Source organism: Carassius auratus, chromosome 9, assembly GCF_003368295.1.
Source record: "Carassius auratus strain Wakin chromosome 9, ASM336829v1, whole genome shotgun sequence".
In the NCBI taxonomy this organism is placed as follows: domain Eukaryota; kingdom Metazoa; phylum Chordata; class Actinopteri; order Cypriniformes; family Cyprinidae; genus Carassius; species Carassius auratus.
Window position 1 is genome coordinate 30,373,238 of NC_039251.1, and position 13,153 is coordinate 30,386,390.

Here is a 13,153-nt window from a genome sequence, read left to right on the forward strand (position 1 = left end):
TTACTGGAACACCCGTGGAGATTGCCCGCCGCTCACCACGCCGACTTCCAGCTAATCAGGAACCTTGGTCCGACAGCCGCCTCCACAGAATCCCCTGACAGACGTTACAGGGAGAAACCAAGATCTCCACCCAGCAGTCCACCCAGCAGTCCACCCAGCAGTCCACCCAGCAGTCCACCCAGCAGTCCACCCAGCAGTCCACCCAGCAGTCCACCCAGCAGTCCACCCAGCAGTCCACCCAGCAGTCCACCCAGCAGTCCACCCAGCAGTCCACCCAGCAGTCCACACAGTTTGACGTGAGCTGCCCAGGAAAAGAGAACACCTCAAGAGCACTTCACTGGCTCAAGTTATACACCCTTACTAATTGCCACTGATCCACTTCAGCTGCGGGATTCTCACCTCGTCAACCTCAAGATATGGGACACCTGCTGAATAGAGACAGAAAACACCAACACACAAAACACACACAGACCTCACGGGTTGTAACAATATGTATTAACATATGTTTAATATATGTGAAAAATATTAAAAAGTGGCCAATCAAATCAAATATTTAAATATATTCTATATATATATATATATATATATATATATATATATATATATATATATATATATATAAATCTATGTGACTAATGGCTATGGGAATAATCACTTTCAATAATTTACAGATTTACATTTTATTTTAATACTAAAAATAGTTAAAACTAATTATTATTATGAAGTTCTCTGTTACACTTATGTAACAATTTGGTTATATGCCAAACTTTTGTTATAGGCCTTTATGCGCTAAAAAGAGCATCACTCGATAGTATTAAATAATTGCCCCCTGAATGTACAGAGGTGCCGAGACGTTAAAACACAGTATTATAAGTCGAACACGAGTAAATAAACGACCTAGGGGCGTGGCGCGCTTCAGTGAAACACGCCCCGCCCCCTCCTCCCCGAGAGAACGTCACTATATTATGACGTCACATGGTATAAACTGTACACCCGCGCGCTCTGAAGATCACTTCAGTTCAGTGAGATTCCGAGCAGAAGCGAAGACGTTCACCTGAGCAGAGACTCGAAGTCTATCCAGACGGACAGTTGACAAAAAATTCAGCAAGTTTGACAGCGACACAGTCAACACGCGTTTCTCCTGCGTTAGAGTCAGTGGAGCTCTACTTCAGCAGCTCAGTATCAGCAGATGTTCAGCTGATGATGAGTGACTCTCCACAGACAGCTGGAGGAAAAAGCTCTTCAGAACAACAGGCTTCTCCCACAGCAGCCGCTATGGAGAACCGCCCAACAGGTTAGGAATAACGGTAGAGCCCTTAAAAGTTTGTAAACATTGCAACGTCTCCGGGTGGGCGTGGCTTAGTTGGAGACAAAAAGAGGCGCGGATGCAATGTTGACAAGCGTAAACTAGCACGTTTTAGGAGGCATTTATTAAACATGGATGCAGAATAAGGATCGAAACTGTCCGAATATGTACAGTCCCTGACTCTGCGGGACCGTGACAGCCTCTTTTTTTTAATTGCTGATTTGCTAGATAAAACCAACACACTAGTTCATATTATGCATATATTATTTTACATGATATGAAGTATGCACTGCAAGCAGGAGCATTATTTATGATATTCTCCGTCCAGTCTTTAAGCCGTATTGCATTCAACCGTCTTCTTGATTTCTGTGAAGGAATGTCTGCCGGGATCCGGCAAAAGTGCTGTTCCTTCTATTCTGGCAGACAAAAACCCAACAAGAAGACATGTTAAAGCCAAAACCTCAAACTTTTAGCGCACCTGCTATGAGTTCTGCCTTATGTTTTGCCTCCAGCTAGAGCGGTGACGTCATAGTGACGTAGGCGATTAAGGGGTCTAGAAAATATAAATGAAAACTCTATTCTAAATAAATAGAATTAATAATAGTAAAAAAAACTGAAAATAAATTCTGACATATAGTAATTTAATCTAATACAGCACACCTGTAAGTGTCACACTTCATTAACTTCCATTGTATTCATCCATTGTTCTTTTTTCTATGGTTTATACCTCAGAATTTGGCTTGAATTTTCTGGTAACGTAGTAATTTCTTTTTACCTTTTTATTTATTTGTTTCTTCTTTTCTTTTAGAAAAACAAACCAGAAAGAGGAAGACAAAACGCATCCATGCATTCTTCCGGCGAATTGGGAAGGCTTTAAAGCTTTGCACCCTACACTGCTACAGGGAAGAAATATTGTCCCCATTTCCATCCGATGATCCAGCAGATCTCCAGCCAGGTTTATCTGGCCTTGAATGGGCGTTATCAATCGATCCATGTCCATCTGGTTTGGAGCTGACAGTTAACACCAATCCGGCTGATCCTGATGGGTCATTGGTCTCAGAACCATCCAGTCTTGAGGTGATATCTGACAGTGATCAGGCTGATCCAGAGCCATCACCTGTCCCAGGTCCATCCAGCCTCGATTTAAAGTTAACACTGGATCCAGGTCTATCCAAACTGGTTTCTGAGACAATGAATGTCCCAGGACTATCTAGTCTTGATGTAACACCTATACCAAGTCTATCCAGTATTGAGATGAAACCGGACATGGATCTAACCGAGCCCAAGCCATCATCTGTCCCAGGTCCATCTGGTTTTGAGGCAGCTGTTGGTAAGTCTACTGTCATTTTTCGTCTCCATTTGGGATTTTCATTTCACCTACTTGTCTGGTCTTTTACACTTATGCCCAATTAATAATATGCTCCTAACTTAATGTATAATACCTTTTATAATATTCAACATGTAGCACGGGGAATTGATGGATATAGTTCTAGTTTAATTCTAGTTTAGGATGTGGTTTTACTAGTATTCAGTATATTTATCTTGTATTGTACTTTTAAAGGACAAGTGAAATTTAGTGTCAAGATTGCACGAAAAACCACAAGTTTTTTTTGCATCATCCCTTTTAATTTAGATTGAACTTAATGTATATTCTTTCATTATGAGAAAGTCACAATATGATTAAACATACAGTACATGTCCATTTTAGCAGTTATCTCATCTAACATCTGTATTTACCCAGTGTTCTTCCTTCTTAATGATGTCTATACTCAGTATTTGACTTACGGTTTCTAATTTTAATTTACGTTTCTATTTCTTTCTTCTTCTTTTTTTTATTTAATTTTTTATTTGTTGTAGAACAACAATCAACAAAGAGGAAGAAGAAAGGCATCTGTGCATTCTTCCGCCGAACATGGAGGGCTGTTAAGTGTGCTGCTCTCTGTTGCCAAAGAGACAACAAAGTGGCTCCAGATCCATTTGCCATTGACCCAGTGGCTCAACAGGAAAATTCAGATCTCCAGCCAGATTTATTCAGCCTTGAGAGGCTGACACTTAATGCTGAGCCAACATATCTGGAGCCATCACCTGTCCCAGGCCCATCCAAACTGAATAATGAGCCAATGCCTGCCCCACATCAGTCTGGTTATGAGCCACCTGTTGGTAAGTCTGCTGTCATTATTAGTCTACTGTCTACTTGTATTTTTACTAGTGCTGTTAAATGATTAATCGCAATAAATCACAACCAAAATAAAGGTTTTTGTTTACATAATATAATATATGTATGTAGTGTACACTGTGTATATCATGTATACAAACACAAGCATGTATATATTCAAGAAAAATGTTGTTTATATATTAAATGTATTTATATAAAATAAGAATATACATGTATATATATGGACATATTTTAAAAATACATACTGTATGTGTGTGTATTTATATATACATAATTAATATACACAGTACACAAACATATACTATGTAAATATATATATACATATTGGATATGATTAATCGTTTGACAGCACTTATTTGTAACTTTTTTTTTTCTGTCAAATCTTACAAATTTTTTCATTTCTGTCTAGTTTGTATTTATGTTCATGAAATTGATCAGTATTTGCATGTACAGTAGGATGTGAGGATCTAGTACTGCTTTTATAATTAAATTAATAGAGCCTGATGTTTATTTCTAAGGGACAAAATACAAAAACATAGTATGACATGCCACCAATGTCAGAGCTTAAACATCCCATACAAGTTTAGAATTAATTTAATGTGGATCTTTAGCAAAATGATCGAGTTAAAGTGTACAACTTTACCAAGGTTCCCACCGAACTTTATTCACTCAGTGTTCTTCTTTGTTCATGATGTCTAACCTCAGTAATGGACGTACAGTTTCTGGTGGAAATTTCTTGTTCTTTTTCTTTGTATGCAGAAAAACAAAGAAAAATCAGGATGAAGAAAGAGATTCAAGCATTCTTTCAGCGAACATGGAGGACTGTTAAGTTTCCCTCCTTGGCCCCAGATTCATGTCGAGTTGAGCCAGTAGTTCATTGGGATCAAGTGGACCTCAAGCCAGGTCTATCTGGTCCCTTGTGGTTGTCAAGGAATGATCCAGGTCCATCTTGTTTCGAGGTGACAGTCATGGCCAACCAAAATCCACCTGATTCTAAGCCAGATCCATTCAGCCTTCAGTCACACTTAACACTTGACCCAGGCCCAGCTGGTCTTGTAGTTGAGTTGACATCTGTCCCAGGACCATCCAGTCAGGAGATAATGCCAGTCTATGGGTCTGACATGGGTCTGGATGTTCCTGAGCTAAAACCCATTCCAGGTTCCAGTCTCGTTCTGACAGCTGCTGTGGATCTGATTGATCCCGAGCCGTCATCTGCCTCTGGTTCATGCAGCTGCAGGCGGACACCTGACACTGATCTGGACAATTCTAAACAAAAACATGTCCCAGTCCTATCTGGTTTTTGGCCAACTGCAGGTGAGTCTACTGTCATTACTTCTATAATAGCTGTAGTTTTATTTGTTGTATTTTTGTAAAAATTTTATTTTCCATTACTTTTTCATATTTGTTCCTACTGAACGTATAAATTATTTATGCTCCTGACATGTATCTTAATTCCTTGTTTGGTATTCAAAATTAATCCTGTGGCATTCTAGTGGACAGAGTTTGTTTTGAACCACATACTTCGTTGTATGTCATTATTTTCCTGGTTCCCTGATTGCCTTTATAGTCTGCTCTTAGCTAATGCATGGAATACAGTTTATAAAAGCCACATTATCTGAATAACTTCTCTGTCTGCTGAGTTAGTGTAAGATAATCAAAACAAAGTAGTTCTCATCTTTTCTTTCTGCATGTTTTCTTTTTCAGCATCATTTTCCTCCCGTTATGATATGGGAGTGAAGTTGGGACAGGGAGCCTTTGGTTCTGTGTATAAGGGGACTCACAGATTTAGTGGCCAGAAGGTAAACTACTCCTGATTTTTTTTTTTTTTTTTACCATTTTGTGTATTTTAGTTTTGTCTTTGTCTCTTTACTTCATCTTTATTTTGTACTCATTTTATATTCCATATTTTTATTTTTAAGGAAAAATTAACAGAGATAATTGCAGATTATTTTGATCAAACATGTTTAAAACGATTTTGTCTCTTTGCAGGTTGCTATCAAATGCATACGTAAGAAGCCATGGAACAGCTTTATTAATGTGGTAAGTTGGCAAGACAATATATTAAGAAGTACTGTATACTTACATTTATTGCACATTTGGGTTAAAAAACTCTGTGAACAGATTGAAACAAATTTTTTTTTTTGAAAAACTGTTGACTATAGTGTAGTTTATAATGGGAAATAGTGACAAGAAGAAGCATTTTCAATGGTGTTCTCAGACTTTTAGACTCTGCTGTATCTCAATGTGAATATTACACACAGAAGTGAAAGGTCAAGCTAACTTTTTGTCAAAATTCGTTTTTCCAGCCTGGATCTACAGAACGTCTGCTGTCAGAAGTGGTTATGAATGTGATGGTGTGCGCACCTCCGAAAAGCCCCTACATTGTACAAATGATCGAGTGGTTTGATCAGACACATCAGTTCGTCATAGTTATGGAATATCCACATCCATGTCAGACCTTGCTGGAATTTACCATGTGCCATGGATGTTGTCTGGATGAATCTGTGGCACGTGGTTTAATGCGGCAAGCGGTGCTTGCAGCCAAACACTGCATTGAACGGGGCATCTTACACAATGACATCAAGACGGACAACATGCTGGTCAACACAGAGACACTGCAGCTCAAACTAATAGACTTCAGCTGTAGCAAACGTATTAACATGTCTTGCTCTGAAGGTGAGTTGATGTAATGCTATAATATGTCAAAAAATGTGATTCAAAGCTTATTATCTCAAAGTAGACTAATTGCTCATAGCAAATGAAATGACAGAGCTCTGTTAATCTCTTGCTTCCTATACAGATTATCAAGAGGCGGTTGAATCAACAGTCTGGTCTTTGGCTATGGTACTTTTGGAGATAGTTAGCAGAGACCAGCCCATAAGTGTTTTTCTCTCCAAATCACGTCATCCTTTGATACCAAGTTTCTCCAGTGGTGAGACAACAGCACACAACAATAATACACACATAAATTCTTGGCACCATATCAGGGTGTTCAACTTCTCAGCTACTAAATATTAAAGGGAAAACTGATAGATAGAATACCTAAAAATTTGTATTTAAAGTGCAAAAAGTGTAACACACAGGAGATTGTCCCTGCTTAGAATTGAATACAGTATGAAATACTATGTTTTTCAGAAGCTTTTCATACATGACTACATGCCTTTGCTATGTTTTCATAAAGAGCATACATGACTAACCAGCTTTTTCCTCTTTGAAAACTTGTACAGAGTTTCAAGATCTGATAGAGCAGTGTCTGGTCTGGCATCAAACTAAGAGACCAACGTTAGAGCAGATTTTAGAACATCAGTGGTTTAAGCTGGACTGAGGGAAGCCAGAGGCTCAGGAGGCAGGTTGTGTAACAGATTGAGGGAAGGCAGATACTAATCACCTCTTCATTAAAAAACAACAACAGATCATTCATCTGTAGAGAATAGCTGGCAGACAGCACTTTACTGCAGACCGGACTTTCACCTTTCACCCGTGGCATTGAATATTAAACCTACTATGTAGACTATACTATACATGTTGCCAAGACAAATTTTTCAAGATTCTAGTATTTGGTTTTTCTCAAAAATCATAGATAATTGTGCACTTTGGAGAAAAACTAAATCGAGAATAAGAGAATGTAGCAGTCTAGAGACAAATAGGCCTAATACTGAAGGTTCGGGGTGAATCCTTAGGGGCCTTTTGCCACAGATGAAATAATCCAGGCATAGCTTAATTTAAACAGTAATTTAAAGGAATTTGACAGAAAATTTCGAGGGAGGACCCAGTAAACATTTTACAGTATATTACTGGCCACCAGATGTACATTAGTTTAGGTGCTGACATTAGATCAGGTACTGAGGGTGGAGTCATTTTATTACAATAGACCACTTACCCAACAATTATTATCTTAAATATTTTGGATTCATAAATCCATGATTCTTCACATTATAAAAAGAAAAAACCTCTAGACCAACAAATCTAAACAGTATAATATATATATATATATTAAAATTATACATGTTTAATAAAATATAATAATATTTACATTGTATTATTGTTTTAATGACTTTCCTGTGTTAAAAAATACAATGTTTTTGACTTAAACCAGAATATCATTCTCACCTAATTATCTGAAGTACAGTGAGGAGTATAAATGACAATAGATGATGAGATCTACCCACTTAGCTTATTTTGTATTGACAACTGTTTATCATTTGTGCTTGTGGGGTATGGGTAAAGATAACGAATAATCAAAATAATGTAAATGGCATGGGAATGGGAGTGTAGAGATTTGTTTCTAAATTTCTTACCACAAGTTAGTCCTTAATCTGATTATTAGAAATAATCACATTGTTGGTATACAAAATGCTGTTTAACATTAAACAGACTACATGAATGCACAGTATCATACTTTTTGTGTGTTTACACTATAGTGCAGTTGTAAATCAACAAGAATACCTAGAGCTAAACAATTTGTCAGTTACACTGGGCAAGGATATTTCACACATTGTGAGTAATATAATAATAAAAGGACATCAGAATTAAAAGTTCGCCACCTAACACTCAGGCTATGTCAGTGTTAAGTGGGGGTACACCTCTAGGGGTCACGATGACCATAGGTCCGATGATGTGCCAGTGGTGGTAAATCACAACTTAAAACACATTTTCATAAAAAAAAGTAAAATAACCTTCTTTCCTCTTATATCACAGTAAAAACTAGTAGTTGAAGACATTTTTTTGAAGTTTGAAATGTTGTTTGCCTTCAGCCCACAGCAAAGAATTGGTCATTTGAAATGAAACTGAGATGTAAACAATCTTGTTGGTTTTGTGGTCCAGGGTCACATATGGCATAAATCAGGAGTTTGTAATTCTGGTTCTACAGACCAAGATTACATATATTTATTGGGTATATGTTGTTATGTTGGTGTTTTACTACCCTGGAATGGGCAAGAAGGAGCTTTTTCTCATTATTTTCAGTGCTGAAAAAGACTTTCTCTGTCCCAGATGTTAAAAGTGAGCTATCATTTCTATTTTCAGTGTACATGAAATGCTATTTAAGTTATTTTTTTCTTTCAGAATTTTTAAAAAGTTTTTCTCATTTAGGGCCATGAACATGTCTAAATAAGTTGTGTTCCAAATTTGAAGGTGATATTTAAAAAAAATGAGGTTCATATAATTTATTTTAGGCGTTATACCAAAACTAGCTGCCAGGTGCCACTCAGCAACATAGATTTTTTAATGCAATTTTCGAGTCGACAATATCAATGGATATTAAAGGGTTAGTTCACCGAAAAATGAAAATTATGTAATTAATAACTCACCCTCATGTTGTTCCAAACCCGTAAAACCTCCGTTCATCTTCGGAACACAGATTAAGATATTTTAGATTTAGTCCGAGAGCTCTCAGTCCCTCCATTGAAACTGTGTGCACGGTATACTGTCCATGTCCAGAAAGATAATAAAAACATCTTCAAAGTAGTCCATGTGACATCAGAGGGTCAGTTAGAATTTTATGAAGCATCAAAAATACATTTTGGTACAAAAATAGCAAAAACTACGACTTTATTCAGCATTGTCTTCTCTTCCATGTCTGTTGTGAGCGAGTTAAAAACTCAACATTTCACTGATATCCGGTTTGCGAACGAATCGCTCGATGTAACCGGATCTTTCTTGAACCAGTTCACCAAATCAAACTGAATCGTCTGAAATGGTTCTCGTCTCCATTAAGCATTAATCCACAAATGACTTAAGCTGTTAACTGAACGAGTCAGTCTGTTGTTCATTATCTGGCTCTCTTCATAGCAGTTCAGTCAGTGTACAGTTTGAGTACATTAATTACTCTGGGATATTGGTTTGTTTGAACTCAAGAGGGAGTGTCAGTCACATTAAAAAAAGTTAACAGCTTAAGTGATTTATGGATTAATGCGTATTGGAGACACAAACAGTTTAAAATGATTCAGTTCGATTTGGTGAACTGGTTCGAAAAGATCGTTCGTTCGCAAACCGGATATGACAAACTGCTTTGTTTTGAACTCGGTCTCACAACAGACACGGAAGAGAAGACGATGCTGAATAAAGTCATAGTTTTTGCTATTTTTGGACCAAAATGTATTTTTGATGCTTTAAAAAATTCTAACTAACCCTCTGATGTCACATGGACTACTTTGATGTTTTTCTTGCCTTTCTGGACACAGTTTCAATGGAGGGACTGAGAGCTCTCAGACAAAATCTAAAATATCTTGTGGTGCTTTCACATCTCTAGTTCGATTCATTTGGTCCGAACCAAGGGCAAACAATTATACTTTGTAGCATTTTTCAGCTTTTTTGGTTCCTTTTTTACACCACACTGATTGCTTTGGTCCGTACCAGTTGAAACGAACCAAGATGTAGTCACATGACAACATCTACATCACTCATTGGCCATGACGTATTTCCTAAACTGCTTTTCGATTGGTCAGAATTTATGTGTGGGAAAATTCAAACATAAGAGAAAAAGCCAGCAAACAACACGGAGACAACACAACTACACGGGCGGGTTTTGTCCCTGGCCATAATCTATTACATTGTTTGTATACACCACAATATGCAAAAAATACATTTCCGTAATGAAGCGCGGACTACGGCAGCTGGTTTAGTCCAAAAATGATCAGTACTTTTTGCAGTTGGGTCTGTTCGAGGTCGGATCACATTCTCACCACAAACGAACCGCTCCAGAGTTCGTTTGAAAGCGTACCGAGACCACCTCTTCAAGCAGGTCTCGGTACGCTTGTTTGGTCTGCTTTTAGTCCGCACCCGAGTGCGATTGCTGCTTTCTCACCTGCCCAATCGAACCGCACCAAAGGGAGAAACAAACTCTGGTACGATTCAACCAATCTAAATGAGGCAGGCGTGAAAGCACCCTTGAACTGTGTTCCAAAGATAAACGACAACGGCAAGGAACCAAAACTCCATTGGTTACAGAATGGAGAAAAAACCTTGGGAGAAACCAGGCTCAGTCAGGGGGCCAGTTCTTCTCTGGCCAGAAGAAACCAGCAGTTCAATTCCAGGCTGCAGCAAAGTCTTTTCTTTGCCTTTATTTAACCAGGAGAGAACCTCACTGAGATTAAGAATCTCTTTTACAGGAGTGTCCTGGCCAAGACACTCCTGTAATATAAAAGTTATATAAAAACACATATGACAAACAACAATACATCACAACAGTAAGATATCAGTAAAATACAGCACTAGAAGCATTTGCAAATCATTAAATCATTTTCCAATGCACCAAAAGTGTTTTAAATTTACTAAAAGGTACCAACTGATTTAGCCGCAATTTCATTTGAAGAGAGTTCCAGTCTGATGGTGCAGCATATTCAAAAGTAGTTTTATCTAGATTAGTTTGAGCTGTGGGTACATGAAGATTATAATAAGTCAGATTGTGCAGAAGACTCAACTGGTTCCTTGTGGTCTTGTCCCAGTGGCCGTCTGAGATGACAGGTGCATCTCAAGTCAGCTCCCTTGTTCCCTTTCAGTCAGTCACATTCTACGTTATGTCAGAAAGAGACTAACTAATGGGTTCTTGCCTGAGAGCACAATGACCTTCAAGTGGTAACAAAACGAGCCAATGGTACACAGTGTACCTTGTTCTGCGGGATTGGCATTGCGAGCTCTGCCCCGCTGTGTGGGTATATAAGGAGCAAAGCAAGCAACTCGCATTCAAGCTTTCGCTTTGGAGTCGAGCACATCGCTTGCTGCTTTCACCGGAGTGTTTTCAAGTTAGTCAGCTGGTGTTGGTGTGACAGCGTGATTCAGCAGTTCGTCTGAGCTTCCTGCATTGAGCTCCCGTGTTCCCCTGAGTGCTTCAGTGCCACTGAAAGAGCTTTGTCTTTTCTGTGGTAAAGATGTCATTTCACCTGTGTGTCGATATTTGGCTCTTCGTGACGGCCATGATCGCTGTGTCACGTGTCTGGGCTTTCAGCACGCTGAGACTGTGTTCATGGATGACTCATGTTCTCATTGTGGGGACATGACCATCTCTGCATTAAGATCAGGACTTGATTACCTTAAAAAGGTATAGAGTTCCCTCTACCACACCCTGCTAGCTCCTCTTCTCGTTAGAAGGCTATTTCGGCTGGTGGCCAGGGTGATCTGAGTGTTACCGTGTGGGCTTCCCCAATGAGCCAGGCTCCTCGGGCCACACCCCCTCACACGTCACAGCCCCTTGAGTTTCCTGATGAGTTTGCTAGACCCTCTCAGGCTCCTGACATCTCATTCGGGGCTTGGTAGGAAGACCTAATGTCCATCGCCACATCACAAGCCAGGCTTGAGTCCTCGAGAGATTGTTGCCCAAGTCTCGAGCTGACAGCTGCGCTTTCCTGGGCAGCAAAGAGAATCTAGCTTAAGTGGAATCCTCCACCCTGTGTCGAGCACTCAAGGCTGGATGATTGGTTCCTGGGTTCTAACCCTCTGGTTTCTTTCTTCCCGGAGGTGCACCAGGAAGTGAACAGTTCATAACTGCATGAGACCGTTCTGGTGCTTCCTTCGCCTTCACTGCCCTCGATGGCGGAGCGGCCAATGGGTATGCTGGGATACCCCCAGTTGAGCGTTCTGCTGCGATGCAACTGTGTCCACAGAGCACCTCCACATGGTGTGGTGGCCCCAAGCTTCCCTTCAAGGCCTGTAAGTTCTCATCCATGTTTGTGGCCAAGGCTTCCAGAGCTGTGGGTCAGGCCACTTCTGCCCTGCATCCATGGCCACCCTTCAGGTCTACCAGGTCAAGGTGGTGAATGAGCTCTATTGGGGCAGTGCTGACCCAGGGGTTTTGCAAGAGGCACACTCTGCTTCCGACCTCGCTCTCCGGCGACGAAGGTTACTGCGCGCTCCTTGGGTCAGGTGATGTCCACTTTGGTGGTTCAGATGCGCCACCAATGGCTAAACCTGGCAGACATGAGGGAGTCTGATCGAACTCCCAGGCTGGCCTCTTCGGCTATATGGGGGAAATTTTTGCCCAGCAGTTCTCTGCCGCTCAGAACCAGTCTGAGGCCATCAAGCAACTGGTTTTCGGGACAACTGGGAAAAGAGCAAACTCCCCTGTGCAGAGGATCTCTTTTCTCGTTATGGAAATAGACTCGGTTGCCATGTTCAGGCAGCTTACGAATTAGCATGCGCTCCACTGAAACTGTTTTTAGAGACTCCTGGGGCATATGGCATCCGCAGCGGCAGTTATATCACTTGGGTTGCTCCATAATAGACCGCTTCAGCAATAGCTTCACGACCGAGTCCTGAGATGGGCATGGCAACAATGCACGATCTGAGTGTCTGTCACTCTGGTCTGCATCCGAACCTTCACCCCATGGTTGGACCTCTCATTTCTACGGGCTGGTGTTCCCCTAGAACCAGTGTCCAGACATGTTGTGGTGTCAACAGATGCCTTTGCCACAGGCTGGGGTGCCATGTGCAACGGGCATGCTGCGTCGGGTTCCTGGACAGGACCCCGTCTTCAGTGGCATGTCTGTTGCCTTGATTTACTAGCAGTACAGCTTCCTCTGCAACACTTTAGGGCCCTGCCGAAGGACAAGCCCATTCTGGTCCGTAAGGCCTACACTGTGACCGTAGCGTACATCAACCATCAGGGCACTCTACACTCCTGTCGCAACTTGCTCGCCATCTCATCTTGTGGAGTCAGAAGCTTCTGAGGTCGCTTC

General features: G+C 40.5%; 1 protein-coding gene across 6 annotated transcripts in view; it reads left to right on the forward strand.

Moving 5' to 3' along the window:
• The first annotated feature begins 959 nt into the window (after positions 1 to 959).
• Positions 960 to 13,153, forward strand: part of LOC113109005 (uncharacterized) — a 32,825-nt gene continuing 20,631 nt past the window's right edge. For 4 of the 6 annotated variants that reach the window (XM_026272469.1, XM_026272470.1, XM_026272473.1 and 1 more), the window contains exons 1-8: positions 960 to 1,294; positions 2,115 to 2,636; positions 3,164 to 3,466; positions 4,242 to 4,796; positions 5,187 to 5,281; positions 5,472 to 5,522; positions 5,789 to 6,158; positions 6,283 to 6,414. In XM_026272469.1, the coding sequence (XP_026128254.1) occupies positions 1,201 to 1,294; positions 2,115 to 2,636; positions 3,164 to 3,466; positions 4,242 to 4,796; positions 5,187 to 5,281; positions 5,472 to 5,522; positions 5,789 to 6,158; positions 6,283 to 6,414 (2,122 nt within the window). In that variant the 5' untranslated portion in view covers positions 960 to 1,200. Of the gene's footprint in view, positions 1,295 to 2,114; positions 2,637 to 3,163; positions 3,467 to 4,241; positions 4,797 to 5,186; positions 5,282 to 5,471; positions 5,523 to 5,788; positions 6,159 to 6,282; positions 6,415 to 6,709; positions 6,878 to 13,153 lie in introns of those variants that run through there. The other 2 variants (XM_026272471.1, XM_026272474.1) reach the window with 2 other exon arrangements.